An 18,256-nucleotide genomic window follows, 5' to 3' on the forward strand; every position below is an offset into this window, starting at 1 on the left:
AGCTTACAAAATAAACATGTCAATCAACCCATATGATTTTTGCTGTAATATTTTTGTTTTGAAAAGTCACTGTGACTGATAGAAAAGTGATGGTTTTAGCAACATTTTAACCTGTCTGAATGCAATCAATCATTTTGCGTCCTGAACCCCCCCCCCCCCCCCACCAGGTCTTTGTCCTGGACCTACCGGGGCCTGCGGCCCCTGGACCCTGGCTACTAGGTTTTTCTGATTTCAAAAGTTGGCAGGTATGCATTATCTTAGGCATCTGTATTTTACTTTGCTAATATCTGATTTGGCAACTTGTCTAGTTCTTAATAACAATTTGCACTGTCTGAAATTTAAGAGGCAAATTTCGCGAACGTGCGCTCTCACAGGCTACATTTACTGCCATCCATCCATTTCCTACCGCTTGTCCTTTTCGGGGTCGTGGGGGTGTTGAATGCTATGCCAGCTGCATTCGGGCGGAAGTCGGGGTAAACCCTGGACAAGTCGCCACCTCATTGCAGGGCCAGCACAGATAGATAGACAACATTCACTCTCACATCCACACACTAATGATCTACAATTTGTCCAGTCTGTAAAGTTGTCATTTAGATTATTTTGTTCTGTAAAGTAATTTTATTAAAATGGCCACACTCTCTTTCAGCTAACAGCAAGCAGCTTGTAAGCAACATGTAAGGTGACGATAAGCACACACACACACACACACACACACACACACACACACACACACACACACACACACACACACGGAATGAGTCAGTCTTCCATTTTTTTCCTTAAAACACGAACGTGCGAACTTGCAAGCAGCTGCTGGTGGACTCACTTTTAAATGGCTATGTTTTTCTCCTCTGACGCTTTATATCCACACCACTTTTAATGAGCTCACATTGCCTCATGATGTTTGCTCACCCACAAAACTAGTTAAGGACATGGTGACACGGTGAGTCATTGTACAGAATGTACGATAGTCCCAGTCCTGCCATTTCCCAATATCCTCTGTTTTGTGTTCTCAGATAGCAAGTAGAACAGGACATGACTGGCAATGGAGTTGGGGGTTATGACTCTGCTCTAATGGTATGTCCTCTGCACTACAATTGAGCAATTTCTAACACACACCAAGTGGCCGATTCACCTTTGAGGAAGTGTTGAGTAACAGCATGTGACTTTCACTCACTTCTTCTTTTGGAAACCTTTAAAGCTACTGTAAGTAATTGCCTTGCGTATGTTGGATAATGAAGGAGGTCAGGTTGTACTGTACTCCTTCTGCAGTCCCGCTTGAGTAAATACTGTGCCAGCCTCACAGCATCAATCAAAACTGAACGATGTGGTCAAAACCGTTAGATCAAGGGTCCCCACACTACGGCCTGCAAGCCGGATGCAGTCCAGCAGTGTCTGCAACACGGGCCCGCGTGACATCCCAAGTTAAAAAAAAAAGGGTTTATTTTCAAAGTCTGTCCTGTCCAGTTCTCAGGCAAATCATGTTGATGTAGATGCCCATCCAAGGATTGGATTAGATTGTTCTCCCTTTCCTCACTGTAGCTACAAACGTTTTTAAACTGTTTATTTTTTTGCCCCACCACAATGTATTTGACATAAAATGTGTAGACTTTCAGCCTTCTAAAATGGTACTTTTTTTTTAATATACACTTTTTCCAAATGTTCTTGTAATCAGACCATATTTTCAGTATATTAGATGGAATTTTTACCTGACATGTTTCAACTGTCACCTGCAGTCTTCAGAAGGGTCACCTGACCACAGTCTAGTACCCGCACTCCATTACTATGAAGCCATGCTGTTGTAACACGTGGTTTGGCATCGTCTTGCTGAAATAAGCAGGGGCGTCCATGATAACGTTGCTTGGATGGCAACATATGTTGCTCCAAAAGCTGTATGTACCTTTCAGCAATAATGGTGCCGTCACAGATGTGTAAGTTACCCATGTCTTGGCCACTAATACACCCCCATACCATCACACATGCTGGCTTTGGAAGTTTGCGCCTATAACAATCCGGATGGTTCTTTTCCTCTTTGTTACAGAGGACACAACCTCCACAGTTTCCAAAAACAATTTGAATTGTGGACTCGTCAGACCACAGAACACTTTTACGCTTTGCATCAGTCCATCTTAGATGAGCTCGGGGCCCAACAAAGCCGGCAGTGTTTCTGGGTGTTGTTGATAAATGGCTTTCGCTTTGCATAGTAGAGTTTTAACTTGCACTTACAGATGTAGTGACAAACTGTACTTACTGACAGTGATTTTCTGAAGTGTTCCTGAGCCCATGTGGTGATATCCTTTACACACTGATGGCGCTTTTTGATGCAGTACTGCCTGAGGGATAGAAGGACCGTAATATCATTGTTTATGTGCAGTGATTTCTCCAGATTCTCTGAACCTCTATGGACCGTAGATGGTGAAATCTAAGGTGAAAATTCCTTGCAATATCTCGTTGAGAAATGTTGTTCTTAAACTGTTGGACAATTTGCTCAGGCATTTGTTGACAAAGTGGTGACCCTCGCCTCATCCTTGTTTGTGAATGACTGAGCATTTCATGGAAGCTGCTTTTATACCCTATCATGGCACCCACCTTTTCCCAATTAGCCTGTTCACCTGTGGGATGTTCCAAATAAGTCTTTGATGAGCATTCCTCAACTTTATCAGGCTTTTTTGCCACTTGTGCCAGCTTTTTTGAAATACGTTGAAGGCATCAAATTCCAAATGAGCTAATATTTGCAAAAAAATAACAAAGTTTACCAGTTCGAACATTAAATATTTTGTCTTTGCAGTCTATTCTTTAATATAGGTTGAAAAGGATTTGCAAATCATTGTATTCTGTTTTTATTTACTATTTACACAATGTGACAACTTCACTGCTTTTGGGGTTTGTCGGTCGGTGTTTTTTTTAAAGCCAGAAAGTTGTCATTTAATATAAAATAGGTTTGTACCTCGTCTGTTATCTGCTTTTTCCTCCAAAATTAAACAACTGACTGAACATCCTCCTAGTCTGGTGATTCCATCCTTTATTTGCCAGGGGTTGTAGTACATGCAGCTTTATAGTTAGCACACGTGTTTTTTGTCGCCGTTAATAATGACCAGAGGTGGGTAGTAACGCACTACATTTACAGCTACTTGAGTAACTTTTGGGATAAATTGTACTTCTAAGAGTAGTTTTAATGCAACATACTTTTACTTTTACTTAAGTATATTTATAGAGAAGAAACGCTACTTGTAATCCACTCCATTTATCTACATTTATAAATAAAGTTGATTTGATTTGATTCAGCTCGCTACTTGCTACTGATTTTTATCCATCTGTTAATGCACGCTTTCTTTCTTTTGCTTTGTCAGACAGACCTTCAAAGTAGGATCTATCACATGCCTGCGTTTCACCAATCAAATGCAGTCACTGGTGACGTTTGACTCAGTTTCACCAATCAAACAGAGCCAGGCGGTCACGTGATTAACTGCACATAAAGTTTCAGCGGCAACAAGCTTAAGCTTACATGAACTCAACGTCAAATTTGAGGAAGCACATGGCGGTAAGTAACGTTAGTAGATATTTTGGCTGTCACCGTAGGCTAGGGTTAGCTTCCCTGCTATGAATCACTACCAAATGTACATCGTGTGGGGACATTTATTAACGCACTGCAGCCTCATAGACACACACACATGCATAGAAACACCAATCAGAAGTGCACACAGTGTGTTCCCAGGTGCAGCCCACACCTATCAGTTTATGGTTTGCGTAAAGGCTAACTTGTTATTTTCCTTTGTAATCTCTGCCTACTGAGCCTATGGTGCTGTTAAGTTATTGTGGCTCAATTTGCCTTCATTTTTTTTATGTTAAATTATTATTTAATATATATTATTGTTTTAGTTGCTTAAGAGATATTCCTGGCTCTGAATTTGCTCATTGCTATTTTTATGTTTTTGTGCATTATTTGTTGCCGTCATCATTAAACGAACAGGTTACTCATCAGCAGTGTTGGGACTAACGCGTTACTAAGTAACGCGTTACTGTAACGCCGTTAGTTTCGGCGGTAACTAGTAATCTAACGCGTTATTTTTTTATATCCAGTAACTCAGTTACCGTTACTACATGATGCGTTACTACATTAAAAAATAACGTAAAATAACGCAGTATCGGCTAGAAACAGAAGAAGTGTCGTCCTTCTGTCTCACAAGGAAAAGAAAAAGCGTGCTTTCCTCGACCGAGGAGCGGAGCGCAGGGGAGACGTTCCTCCAGGGCCTATGTACTTCGGGGCTAACACCCTTCACTTTACCCGGCAGTGGGTCTTTACAGCTCCGGACTCGAGGGTGAATGACGAGGCCGGCGGTTTGTTGCAATTTTGTGACTTTATTGGTGTCTTACACGCAGCCATCCACCAAGCTAGAGCACCTGCACACATCCACTGTTGCGCTCCCTCACTTCTCTCGCCCACTCACTCACTGACGTCACTCACCTCACATGCTGTCATTTCTTAAAGGGCCACACACACACACACACGCTACTCTCATAACAACTAAAAAGACATCATGGTGAAGCCAGAAGTCGAGTTACATGGAGACATTGTCAATACTTTTCTTTTGTCGAGCACAAAGAAAATAACATTTTAGTTAAATGTAAGTTGTGTCTTGGATCAAAGATTCCATCTACTTAAAGTTAAAGTGACAATGATTGTCACACACACACTAGGTGTGGTGAAATTATTCTCTGCATTTGACCCATCACCCTTGATCACCCCCTGGGAGGTGAGGGGAGCAGTGAGTAGCAACAGTGACCGCACCCGGGAATACTGCCCAAAACAGCAATTCAAATCTGCTGAAACAGCTACATAAATGTAAATGGGTTATACTTGTATAGCTTTTCTACCTTTTTCAGGAACTCAAAGCGCTTTGACACTATTTCCACATTCACCCATTCACACACACATTCACACACTGATGGCGGGAGCTGCCATGCAAGGCGCTAACCAGGACCCATCAGGAGCAAGGTTGAAGTGTCTTGCTCAAGGACACAATGGACGTGACTAGGATGGTAGAAGGTGGGGATTGAACCAGTAACCCTCAGATTGCTGGCACGGCCACTCTCCCAACTTCGCCACGCCACATAAGCAACATGCTTTGACGAAGCTAGTAAAGAGAGACACAGACTCCTGGAAAGCGAGCTAAAGAAAACACTCCAAACTCTGCCTCTGCTCATCATTGAAGGTACACACTCTATCAATTCCCTTATATACAATTTCATTCTAGACTTCTAGAGTGTTTGATTATCACATCACTCTAAATGTATAGACTATAAAGTTCACAAACATAAAGAGGGATGCTAGTGGGCCAGGCCAATCTTTCATTTTCTCTAAACTAAAACTGGGGAAATGTGTAGAGTCTTCTGGGCTTCACTACAGTGTTGATCTCCTGAATACATGATTTTATTTCACAATTCCTTGAGAGAAAAAAAATGCCTGATTAGGCTTTGTGTATGTCATGTGTGCCTTCCTTGGGTGAAGCCAGCTTTACATCTATGTTGTTATTATGCGGTTTGTTACTTATGTATGTTATGTTGCAGCTATTTCAAATAGTTTTGTCAATTTGTTGTGGCCTGAAATAAATTGGCCCTTTGAAACATATCTTTGTCTTTGTGTGTTGTATGTAGAGCACATTGCTTAGCAGAGTTCAGTGATGCAAATGCATGTCAAGTTGATCAACACATTGTATTATTCTCCAGTGCAATAACAGTACTAAAATGAAGGCTAAAAGGGCATTAATGGGAGCCTTAAAAAAAAGGAGGGAAAAAAAGTAACTAGTTACTTTTCACAGTAACGCATTACTTTTTGGTGTAAGTAACTGAGTTAGTAACTGAGTTACTTTTGAAATAAAGTAACTAGTAACTGTAACTAGTTACTGGTTTTCAGTAACTAACCCAACACTGCTCATCAGTTACTCAGTACTTGAGTAGTTTTTTCACAACATACTTTTTACTTTTACTCAAGTAAATATTTGGGTGACTACTCCTTACTTTTACTTGAGTAATAAATCTCTAAAGTAACAGTACTCTTACTTGAGTACAATTTCTGGCTACTTTACCCACCGCTGATAATGAGCATGTGCAAAAGTGTCTGCATGAACTACAGCCTCTCGTTTGAATACTTCATGGACCGTCCATTGAACTGATGAAGATTGTAAGACACTTAACAATAACATCATTCTGCATTGAGAGAAAGTGAAGCAATATTGAAGTGGAGAAGGGTTTCTAAAGCGAGTGTGACATTGAGTGTGTGTTTGAGATAACTAGGCCAGGACAGTGTAAACATCTGCTTCACCCCAGTGGGCTGTTGGCCGCCTGTTGCGAGCCGTGACAGATGGAAAGGGAGCGAGTGGCTCAAACACTTCCCTCTCTGACTGCCCTGGCAGTTGTCTTCCCAAAATAGCCTCCCCTCCACAGCCTTATATGTGCAGGCCTGCAGCACGCGCCCGAGGAGGCATCATGTATCTAGGCCACACAATACCAGCTGCAGGCTCATTGTTGCTGCTTACCACCAGGCCCGTCTGCGTCTCAGGGACCAGGCCTCGCCATGCATCTCCACCAGCTCAACCGGGAGTGTCTCCTGCACCTTTTCTCCTTCCTGGACAAGGACAGCCGAAGGAGTTTGTCTCTTACCTGCGAGCCGCTGCGTGACGTCTTCCTGGACCCCCGCCTGTGGAACCTGCTCCATTTCTGCTCGCCCTCTGAGCTGAGGAGGGACAACTTTGTGCTGGGAGTCTCCTTGCGTCACCTGTCTGTCTGCTGGTACTCCAGCAGGGTCCTGAAGGTGTGCAACATCGAGGACTGGCTGAAGAGCTCCTTTCAGAGGGACATCTGCAGCAAACATGAGGGATTGGTCAGCACCTTCCTGGCTCATGTCTGCCGCATGTGAGTATGTGTGTGTGTGTGTGTGTGTGTGTGTGTGTGTGTGTGTGTGTGTCGCTCACACTGGCTTTATCGTATCATTGCATGTTCAGTCCACTACAGAAAATGGACAAACACAATCCTGCAACATTGTGACGCCAAACCACTGCACCATGCAATAACTGCATTATACAGGCCACTTCATTAGCAACTTGAGGGTTCCAAGTTCGATCCCACCACAGTCACTGCCGTTGTGTCCTTGGGCCAGACACTGTACCCACCTGGTCTCAGTGCCACCCACTCAAAGATGTAGATCAGGGGTGTCAAACTCATTTTCATTGAGGGCCACATCGCAGTAACGGCTGCTTTCAGAGGGCCGATTTGTGTATATTAATTGACATTATGCATGCGAGTAATAACCTGTGATTAATCATCCAGCCATCCATTTTCTATCGCTTGTCCCTTTCGGAGTCACAGGGGGGTGCTGGAGCCTATCTCAGCGGCATTGGGGCGGAAGGCGGGGTACACCCTGGATAAGTCGCCTTGATTAATCGAAATACATATGCATTTGATTATTCCATTTTTTATGTTTAACTTGTTTTAAAATCATAAATAAAAGTGACAAGCAGATCCGTATTTTCCGCACTATTAGCCGCACCTAAAAACCACAGATTTACTCAAAAGCTGACAGTGCGGCTTATAACCCGGTGTGTTTTATATATGGATTAATATTAAGATTCATTTTCATAAAGTTTAGGTCTCGCAACTACGGTAAACAGCCGCCATCTTTTTTCCCCGTAGAAGAGGAAGCGCTTCTTCTTCTACGCAAGCAACCGCCAAGGTAAGCACCCGCCCCCATAGAAGAGGAAGCGCTTCTTCTTCTACTGTAAGCAACCACCCGCCCGCGTAGAAGAAGAAGAAGCGCGCGGATATTACGTTTCATTTCCTTTGTGTGTTTACATCTGTAAAGACCACAAAATGGCTCCTACTAAGCGACAGGTTTCCGGTTCATGAAAAGACGCAATCTCTCCATCCGCACACGGACTACTATTTCACAGCAACTGCCTAAAGACTTTCAAGAAAAGCTGGCTACTTTCCGTGCATATTGTAAAAACAAAATAGCTGAAAAAAAGATCCGGCCAGAGAACATTATCAACATGGACGAGGTTCCACTGACTTTTGATATTCCTGTGAACCGCACTGTGGATACAACGGGAGCACGTACGGTGAATATTCGCACCACAGGGAATGAGAAGTCATCCTTCACTGTGGTTCTAGCTTGCCATGCTAATGGCCAGAAACTTCCACCCATGGTGATATTCAAAAGGAAGACCTTGCCAAAAGAGACCTTTCCAGCCGGCGTCATCATAAAAGCTAACTCGAAGGGATGGATGGATGAAGAAAAGATGAGCGAGTGGTTAAGGGAAGTTTACGCGAAGAGGCCGGGTGGCTTTTTTCACGCAGCTCCGTCCATGTTGATATACGACTCCATGCGCGCCCACATCACGCTGGTTTTTAATATATTATTAAAGTTTGACTGACCTATCTGACTGTTTTTTTGACATTCCTTTAGCGCAGTTAGATGCGGCTTATAACACGGGGCGGCTTATAGGTGGACAAAGTTTTGAAATATGCCGTTCATTGAAGGCGCGGCTTATAACCCAGGGCGGCTTATGGTGCGGAAAATACGGTATTTGTTTTTATCTCACACAACTAGTTTTGCAATACAGTATAATAATATAATTGGCATGATCAGATAGTATTAAAGTTTAAATTATGCATTTTTTTCTGTCAAAATAAAAGAACGTATGCATTTAGTGAAATAAAATAAAAGTATTTTATTGAAACCCATTGTTTCCAGGCTTTCGTGGGCCACATAGAATGTTGTGGCGGGCCAGAACTGGCTCCCGGGCCTTGAGTTTGACACCTGTGATGTAGATGATGGGTTTCACTATGTAAAGCGCTTTGAGTCTCTAGAGAAAAGCGCTAAATAATTATAATTCACTACACTTGGACACTATTATGCCATTTAAGAGTTTCCTTCTCAAAGATATTGCTTCATTTGAATATGCTGGTAGATGAATTGAATACAGATTAGTAGTTAGTTGCAGCACTGCTGAGTTGTTTCTAATATTTTGCCCCCACGCAGGTCAGCTCAGTTAGATAGGATGGATGATATTACCTCAAAACTATATTGCAGCCTCTTACAATAACAATGTATTATTTGGCATAGAAATGATAATAGAAGCATTTCAAAACTGCTTGCAAAGTCTCCCAATTAAAGCTGCGGACGTATGCGGTAACATTGCATCATTTTATTTATTTTGTCAAAACTGTTATTAATCTGGCTGCTAATTTACTGTTAATATTTGGTTACTTTCTGTTGTAATATAGCTTTTTCTACACTGCTGTTAAAATATAAATATTAGTCTGCTGTTTCCATTAGTTTTTGGTGATATTGCAAATTTGGTTGGCCAATACCAAGTACAAACCCCGTTTCCATATGAGTTGGGAAATTGTGTTAGATGTAAATATAAACGGAATACAATGATTTGCAAATCCTTTTCAAGCCATATTCAGTTGAATATGCTACAAAGACAACATATTTGATGTTCAAACTCATAAACTTTTTTTTTTTTTTTGCAAATTAACTTTAGAATTTGATGCCAGCAACACGTGACAAAGAAGTTGGGAAAGGTGGCAATAAATAGTGATAAAGTTGAGGAATGCTCATCAAACACTTATTTGGAACATCCCACAGGTGTGCAGGCTAATTGGGAACAGGTGGGTGCCATGATTGGGTATAAAAGTAGATTCCATGAAATGCTCAGTCATTCACAAACAAGGATGGGGCGAGGGTCACCACTTTGTCAACAAATGCGTGAGCAAATTGTTGAACAGTTTAAGAAAAACCTTTCTCAACCAGCTATTGCAAGGAATTTAGGGATTTCACCATCTACGCTCCGTAATATCATCAAAGGGTTCAGAGAATCTGGAGAAATCACTGCACGTAAGCAGCTAAGCCCGTGACCTTCCATCCCTCAGGCTGTACTGCATCAACAAGCGACATCAGTGTGTAAAGGATATCACCACATGGGCTCAGGAACACGTCAGAAACCCACTGTCAGTAACTACAGTTGGTCGCTACATCTGTAAGTGCAAGTTAAAACTCTCCTATGCAAGGCAAAAAACGTTTATCAACAACACCCGGAAACGCCGTCGGCTTCGCTGGGCCTGAGCTCATCTAAGATGGACTGATACAAAGTGGAAAAGTGTTCTGTGGTCTGACGAGTCCACATTTCAAATTGTTTTTGGAAACTGTGGACATCGTGTCCTCCGGACCAAAGAGGAAAAGAACCATCCGGATTGTTATAGGCGCAAAGTGTAAAAGGCAGCATGTGTGATGGTATGGGGGTGTATTAGTGCCCAAGACATGGGTAACTTACACATCTGTGAAGGCACCATTAATGCTGAAAGGTACATACAGCTTTTGGAGCAACATATGTTGCCATCCAAGCAACGTTACCATGGACGCCCCTGCTTATTTCAGCAAGACAATGCCAAGCCACGTGTTACAACAGCGTGGCTTCTTAGTAAAAGAGTGCGGGTACTAGACTGGCCTGCCTGTAGTCCAGACCTGTCTCCCATTGAAAATGTGTGGCGCATTATGAAGCCTAAAATAGCACAACGGAGACCCCCGGACTGTTGAACAACTTAAGCTGTACATCAAGCAAGAATGGGAAAGAATTCCACCTGAGAAGCTTCGAAAATGTGTCTCCTCAGTTCCCAAACGTTTACTGAGTGTTGTTAAAAGGAATGGCCATGTAACACAGTGGTGAACATGCCCTTTCCCAACTACTTTGGCACGTGTTGCAGCCATGAAATTCTAACTTAATGATTGTTTATCAGTTTGAACATCAAATATGTTGTCTTTGTAGCATATTCAACTGAATATGGGTTGAAAAGGATTTGCAAATCATTGTATTCCGTTTATATTTACATCTAACACAATTTCCCAACTCATATGGAAACAGGGTTTGTAGTAACAGGAGCAGAATATGTCATACTGATACTTAAAATGACCTTAACATTTCTTAAAATTGTCAAGATCATTGAATGATTATTATTACTGGGATAGGCTACAGCACCCCCCCCCCCCCCCCCCCTGCCACCCCTGCCACTTCAAGAGGGACAAGTGGTAGAAAATGGATACAATCAGACAAAAACACAGGATTGCTAAACAAGTAAACATAAGGAAAAACTACCATTGTCTCTTATTTAAATCCTTTATCTTATAGTCCTCTGTGTCCTGGGACCTTTTTATGAATTAATGACAAAAACAACACAAAACTATTTTATGATAATAAAACATTATACTGATACTATACTTGTCAATATTAGTGCCCACCTTTGTTTACATTCAAGCGCTCTAGCTTTGTGCTTAGCTCTGTTTTCTTGTATCCTCTTCATATGTAGAGTAGCGTGTTTAGCTATTCCTTGTCCTCTAGCCCTCCAGTGATAATGTTACTTGTAAAAAAAACCTAATTAATTTGTCGCCTTGGAGGCGAGGATGCTAGATTGCGTTGAAAATGCAGTTATTTGCTTATCGCTTTCAAACTTGACAGACAAAGCTAGAATGTGTCATCAACACATATTATCAGGATATGACAATATCACTAAAAACACTATCATCTATATCATCTATATCATTTATATCATCTACATCATTTATATCACGCAACTCTAACAAATCCTAACTGTCAATCTAAGCAAAATTCAGATTTTTTCTTAAATACCGTATTTTTTGGACCATAGGGCGCACCGCATTAAAAGGCGCATTTAAGGGGTCACTTTTTTCTTCTAAATGTAAAAGACTTCCTTGTGGTCTACATAACATGTAATGCTCGTTCTTTGCTCAAAATGTTGCATAGATGATGTTTTACACATCAAGTCACGTTCTGACAGTCTCTTCAGGATGCACCGTTTTGTGGGCACTCTTATTTACGTGCCTCCACTTGGACAGCATCTTCTCCCCGTCATCTTTGTTGTAGCGGTGTAGCGTGCAAGGACGGGGGTGGAAGAAGTGTCAAAAGATGGCGCTAACTGTTTTAATGACATTCACACTTTACTTCAATCAAAAACAGAGCAGCATCTCCTCATCCGTGGCTCACTAGTGCAACAACAACACCCGAAATGTGTCCCGTGACAAACCGTTCGACTGGAACTCTCTAATAACTAAAGTTCCTTGGGTGAATAATGTAAAGTCACTACACCGGTATGTTTTAGCGCTTTCATGGTGAGTTTACTGACAGATATAAGTAAGAACTTTACACTACTTTATATTAGAAATGGCAACAGTGGAGGATGAATGTCACATAACAAGAAGATAAAGAAAAAGAAGATTATCGACTACCATGTCCCCACGGACTACAATTGTGGACACGCACACAATTTCAGGACTTATGCAGATCCCAAATACACATCAGCAGGTACCAGAAGGTAAGCAAATTTGCTTTTGCATAATATTGCGAAGAAAAACGCCAGATAATATGTCTTACCTTATACACACGCAGCATAATAATACTCCTATGTTGAAGCACAGTACAATCCATCAAGCGGTGTGGCTTCATAGCTTACCAAAGTCCTACTAAAACATGTTGACAGATATTTGAACGCCGTGTGTAATGTTCTATATCCTCAATGGAACATTTACAGGTAAAAGCCAGTAAATTAGAATATTTTGAAAAACTTGATTTATTTCAGTAATTGCATTCAAAAGGTGTAACTTGTACATTATATTTATTCATTGCACACAGACTGATGCATTCAAATGTTTATTTCATTTAATTTTGATGATTTGAAGTGGCAACAAATGAAAATCCAAAATTCCGTGTGTCACAAAATTAGAATATTACTTAAGGCTAATACAAAAAAGGGATTTTTAGAAATGTTGGCCAACTGAAAAGTATGAAAATGAAAAATATGAGCATGTACAATACTCAATACTTGGTTGGAGCTCCTTTTGCCTCAATTACTGCCAAACCATCACCCAACCATGCAAATTTTGCATTTCCTTTGGAAATCGAGGTCCCAGAGTCTGGAGGAAGACAGGAAAGGCACAGGATCCACGTTGCCTGAAGTCTAGTGTAAAGTTTCCACCATCAGTGATGGTTTGGGTGCCATGTCATCTGCTGGTGTCGGTCCACTCTGTTTCCTGAGATCTAGGGTCAACGCAGCCGTCTACCAGCAAGTTTTAGAGCACTTCATGCTTCCTGCTGCTGACCTGCTCTATGGAGATGGAGATTTCAAGTTCCAACAGGACTTGGCGCCTGCACACAGCGCAAAATCTACCCGTGCCTGGTTTACGGACCATGGTATTTCTGTTCTAAATTGGCCCGCCAACTCCCCTGACCTTAGCCCCATAGAAAATCTGTGGGGTATTGTGAAAAGAAAGATGCAGAATGCCAGACCCAAAAACGCAGAAGAGTTGAAGGCCACTATCAGAGCAACCTGGGCTCTCATAACACCTGAGCAGTGCCAGAAACTCATCGACTCCATGCCACCCCGCATTAACGCAGTAATTGAGGCAAAAGGAGCTCCAACCAAGTATTGAGTATTGTACATGCTCATATTTTTCATTTTCATACTTTTCAGTTGGCCAACATTTCTAAAAATCCCTTTTTTGTATTAGCCTTAAGTAATATTCTAATTTTGTGACACACGGAATTTTGGATTTTCATTTGTTGCCACTTCAAATCATCAAAATTAAATGAAATAAACATTTGAATGCATCAGTCTGTGTGCAATGAATAAATATAATGTACAAGTTACACCTTTTGAATGCAATTACTGAAATAAATCAAGTTTTTCAAAATATTCTAATTTACTGGCTTTTACCTGTAAAGTTTTGGTGTTGTTTACTGCCATCATATTGCAGTCTACACGTATCTCTTATGTGTGACTGCCATCTACTGGGCACACTTATCATTACACCGTGTACCAAATAAAATTGCTTCGAGGTCGGTAAGCACAACCAGAATTATGCTGTACATTGGGCGCACCGGGTTATAAGGCGCACTGTCGATTTTTGAGAAAATGTAAGGATTTTAAGTGCGCCTTATAGTCCGAAATATACGGTAGTTCATGAATGTTGTGGCCAGTAATTGATCAATTGAAGACTGATTTTTGTTAAATGTGGTGCAGACTAACATGTCCTCCATTAACACACACTAGTACTGAAATGGTTAGTCAGCGCTTTGTGCTTGAGGTGAATACATGATTTATTTGTGTCCTTTGAGCTGCTGCTGGTGACAGGGAAGGAAATGATTGGAGGCAGCGTGTGCATGAGCATTAGGAGGACACCAGTGGAAATAACAGACATGTAATTATCTTTTCGGCAGTAGCTGCATTTGATTGGTCACTGGGAGGAAAAGCACTTCCTGTCAAAGTGAGAAGACAAAGGCTGTCAGGCCTGCAGAGGCGTAATGAGGTCTTTCATGCACCTCCAGGCAGCCCAGAGAGCTGATGTGCAGCTGCAAGGACAAGGAAGAAAGAGCCGGAATGACCCTGTGTGGCTTTCCTGTTTGGTGAAATGTGAGACCCCCGCACATGAGCTGCGAAACCAGTCCCAACTGGAACCGCCTACTTTGTCTGGCTCTTCTATTTTGACGCCTTTGAGCCTATCGCTCTTAGCATACTGATAGACCCCTCCCCTAACTGTCCAGGGCTGGGTGCACATGACATGGAGGGATGGAGGGATGGGTGCAGACAGGCCCTGATGGGGGGGGGGCGTTCAAGGGCCACTCGGAACCGAGCTCCGCCCAGTCTGTGCATGCAGGTGGAGCTTACAATTGTCTCTTTGTTGTTGTCAGAGGAAGCAACATGTGCATCTGTCCTTTCCTGCCTGCTTCTCCCCTCCATGAAGACCTCTCTGAGCGCCTCATGCCTTTTTATGGAAGAAGCTATAACTCCTCTCCTCTTTTTACTGCTCTTTGCAGCGCCATGACCACGACACTGCCTCTGATTAACGTGCACCCACAGTATCAACACACAGCGTAAGGTGGGTGGTATCAACACACAGCGTAAGGTGGGTGGTATCAACACACAGCGTAAGGTGGGTGGTATCAACACACAGCGTAAGGTGGGTGGTATCAACACACAGCGTAAGGTGACTGGTATCAACACACAGCGTAAGGTGACTGGTATCAACACACAGCGTAAGGTGGGTGGTATCAACACAGAGGGTAAGGTGGGTGGTATCATACCTGCCAACTACTCCGGTTTTCCCGTAATTAGTACGGTTTTCATCAACCTATTCCGGGTTACGGCTGCAGTGATAAAAAATACGGTTTTTCATTAATTACATTTTTTTTATTTTTTTTTAAAGTTTTATTCACGAAATCGCGTAACAACAATGACAATCGACACTGCTTCCCGTAACTTCCTATCGAGCCATTCCGAATGCCATGCGCGAGGCTATTTATAGCACCGCTGCCAAGCACGAGGCACCAGTTGCCATTGTTTCCAAACGAGCGAACGATCATGGAATCAGCCGGAGAAAAATCGCAAACGAGTCTTAAACCGAAAAGAAAACTGCAGTCATTCCGTGAAGAATATTCAAAAGCCTATCCGGGAATAATTATCCGTTCCAAAAAGGGTAAAAACTACGCGAATTGCACCTTGTGCAGACAAGATTTTTCGATCGGACACGGAGGAATTAGCGATGTAAAAGACCACGTTGGGACAAAAAAACACAAGTCTAATGCCGTTGCTAGCGATACAATTTGGATTTTAGCCACAAAAAGGTAATGACACCAATGTTATCTATTGGAATTGTTTAGTACTGTTATACTGTTAAAAGTGTTTATACTATTTATGCTTTCAAGTCCAAGTTGAAGAAATCTTGTTAAATGTTGACAGCATAACTACCAAAATACAGAAGTATGTCCTTAATATTTTTGCAGTGCTATTTCTGTTGAAAAGTTCGAATGATTACATTAGAGATGTGATGTGCCACTTTTCAAGTGTCTGATGGCTTCAATTAATTTTCATTCATTTTTCATATTTTGAATTCTTTTGAAAGGCTTACAAAAAAACTACATTTGAATTGTAATTCCATGCTATTGACAGGACTATTAATTTTAATGAAGTTAGCTTACCATGTTTACAGTATGATAATTGTGATAGAAATGTGAATTTTAGGCACAGAATATTTTTTACAATTGAACAAGGCAGTAGATTATACAAGCTTGGACAGAAAGTTAATAATGACACCAATGTTTTTTTTTATGGAATTGTTTAGTACTGTTTTACCATTTGTTTACTGTAAAAAGTGTTTATACTGTTTATACTTTCAATGAACAAATTGAAGTCTTGTGAAAGGTTGACAGGATAACTGGCATTAACTGTCAAAATAATTTCAAACTATTGAAGTTAGCTTACAGAATAAACATGTCAATCAACCCATATGATTTTTGCTGTAATATTTTTGTTTTGAAAAGTCACTGTGACTGATAGAAAAGTGATGGTTTTAGCAACATTTTAACCTGTCTGAATGCTAATAATCATTTTGCGTCGGGGGGCGAAGCCTGGACCCCCCACCAGGACTTTGTCCTGGAACTACCGGGGCCTGCGGCCCTTGGACCCTGGCTACTAGGTTTTTCTGATTTCAAAAGTTGGCAGGTATGTGGTATCAACACACAGCGTAAGGTGAATGGTGTACACGCCACTTTGCAGCGTATTCACATTCCACACGGAGATAAATGGAGGCTTTCTACTACGAAGCAGCAGTAACACAAGCATGCTTTGTCCGGGTAGTGCGGATAGTCTCACAAGCAGTTTAAAAGACGATCCAAAGTATCGTATTTTCCGGACTATAAGGCGCACCTAAAATCATTTTTTTCCCCCTCAAAACTCGACAGTGCGCCTTACTACTCGGTGCACCTAATGTACGGAATCATTTTGGTTGAGCTTGCCGACCTCGAAGCTATTTTATTTGGTACATGGTGAAATGATAAGTGTGACCAGTAGATGGCAGTCACACATAAGAGATAATTTGACATACAAAACTAAATTATACACTAGGGATGTCCCGATCCAGGTTTTTGCACTTCCGATCAGATACCGATATTGTTTTTGCATTTCCGATCAGATACCGATACTGACCGATACTGGCCTATCCGAGCATGTATTAAAGTTTAAAGTTATTTAGCCTACTTAGTTGTCAGAATCATGTTGAAAAGGGTTTTAGTACTCTTGATAACAACTAGCCAGCTGAATTAGGGGAGTTTGAATAATACACAATGGTTGGTAACAAGAAACTGACCTGTTTATTCAAGGATAAACACAAAATAGACAAAATTATACATGACAAACAGAAATGGCATCATTGAACTAGGGCTGGGCGATATGGCCTTTTTTTAATATTGCGATATTTTAAGGCCATATTGCGATACACAATATATATCTCGATATTTTGCCTTAGCCTTGAATGAACACTTGATGCATATAATCACAGCAGTATGATGATTCTATGTGTTTTGATTGATTGATTGAGACTTTTATTAGTAGGTTGCACAGTGAAGTACATATTCCGTACAATTGACCACTAAATGGTAACACCCCAATAAGTTTTTCAACTTCTTTAAGTCGGGGGTCCACTTAAATTGATTCATGATACAGATATATACTATCAGATATATACTATCATCATAATACAGTCATCACACAAGATAATCACATTGAATTATTTACATTATTTATAACCCAGGGTGTGGAGGGGGGCGCCGGATGTAAGTGTCAAAAAGACAGCCAAAAGAGTTTGATATGAGAATAAATCTAAAGTTAAAATATAGGTATGGCGTCACATTAGTGCCAAAAATCCGAGCGCATAAAAACTGTTATCGCGCGCCGATTCTCCACTTCGTGCGCGCGCGACATATATATATATACATATATACATACATACATACACACACACATATATACACATATACACATGGCACCGAATGGAGATAAGCGTCTCGACAGACATTACAATATTTGAACAATGATGACGAAAACTGTTGTCTCTGTCGTGTCCGTGTGTCGAAAATTGTTATGCGCTTATTTTTTTATTTGATTTTGTGCGTGGCATAGACTTGCCGTGCGCAGAGGACGCTTGAGCAGGCGCGCACCTTAGCGGCTGCGCTAGCATCACAGCTAACGTTAGCCATGCTGCTACCTCTCTCTCTGCTGGGAGAGGACGTATACTAGAGATGCGCGGTTTGCGGACACAACCGCGTAGTCCGCGGATTATCCGCGGATCGGGCGGATGAAATTAAAAAAAATAAGATTTTATCCGCTCGCGGGTCGGGTCGGGCGGATTAAT

The 18,256-nt window shown here is 41.5% G+C and overlaps 1 protein-coding gene across 4 annotated transcripts in view; it reads left to right on the plus strand.

The window, feature by feature from the left end:
* The window catches only part of fbxl22 (F-box and leucine-rich repeat protein 22), a 37,556-nt gene continuing 19,300 nt past the window's right edge, over positions 1-18,256 (plus strand). The window contains exons 1-4 of one of the 4 annotated variants that reach the window (XM_061969447.2): positions 723-943; positions 1,017-1,077; positions 3,351-3,541; positions 6,543-6,912. In XM_061969447.2, coding sequence (XP_061825431.2) covers positions 6,575-6,912 — 338 coding nt within the window. In that variant the 5' untranslated portion in view covers positions 723-943; positions 1,017-1,077; positions 3,351-3,541; positions 6,543-6,574. Of the gene's footprint in view, positions 246-722; positions 1,078-3,350; positions 3,542-6,542; positions 6,913-14,819; positions 15,110-18,256 lie in introns of those variants that run through there. The other 3 variants (XM_061969448.2, XM_072913996.1, XR_012050654.1) reach the window with 3 other exon arrangements.

The sequence above is a fragment of the Nerophis lumbriciformis genome, linkage group LG10, assembly GCF_033978685.3.
Source record: "Nerophis lumbriciformis linkage group LG10, RoL_Nlum_v2.1, whole genome shotgun sequence".
NCBI classification, from domain to species: Eukaryota; Metazoa; Chordata; class Actinopteri; order Syngnathiformes; family Syngnathidae; genus Nerophis; species Nerophis lumbriciformis.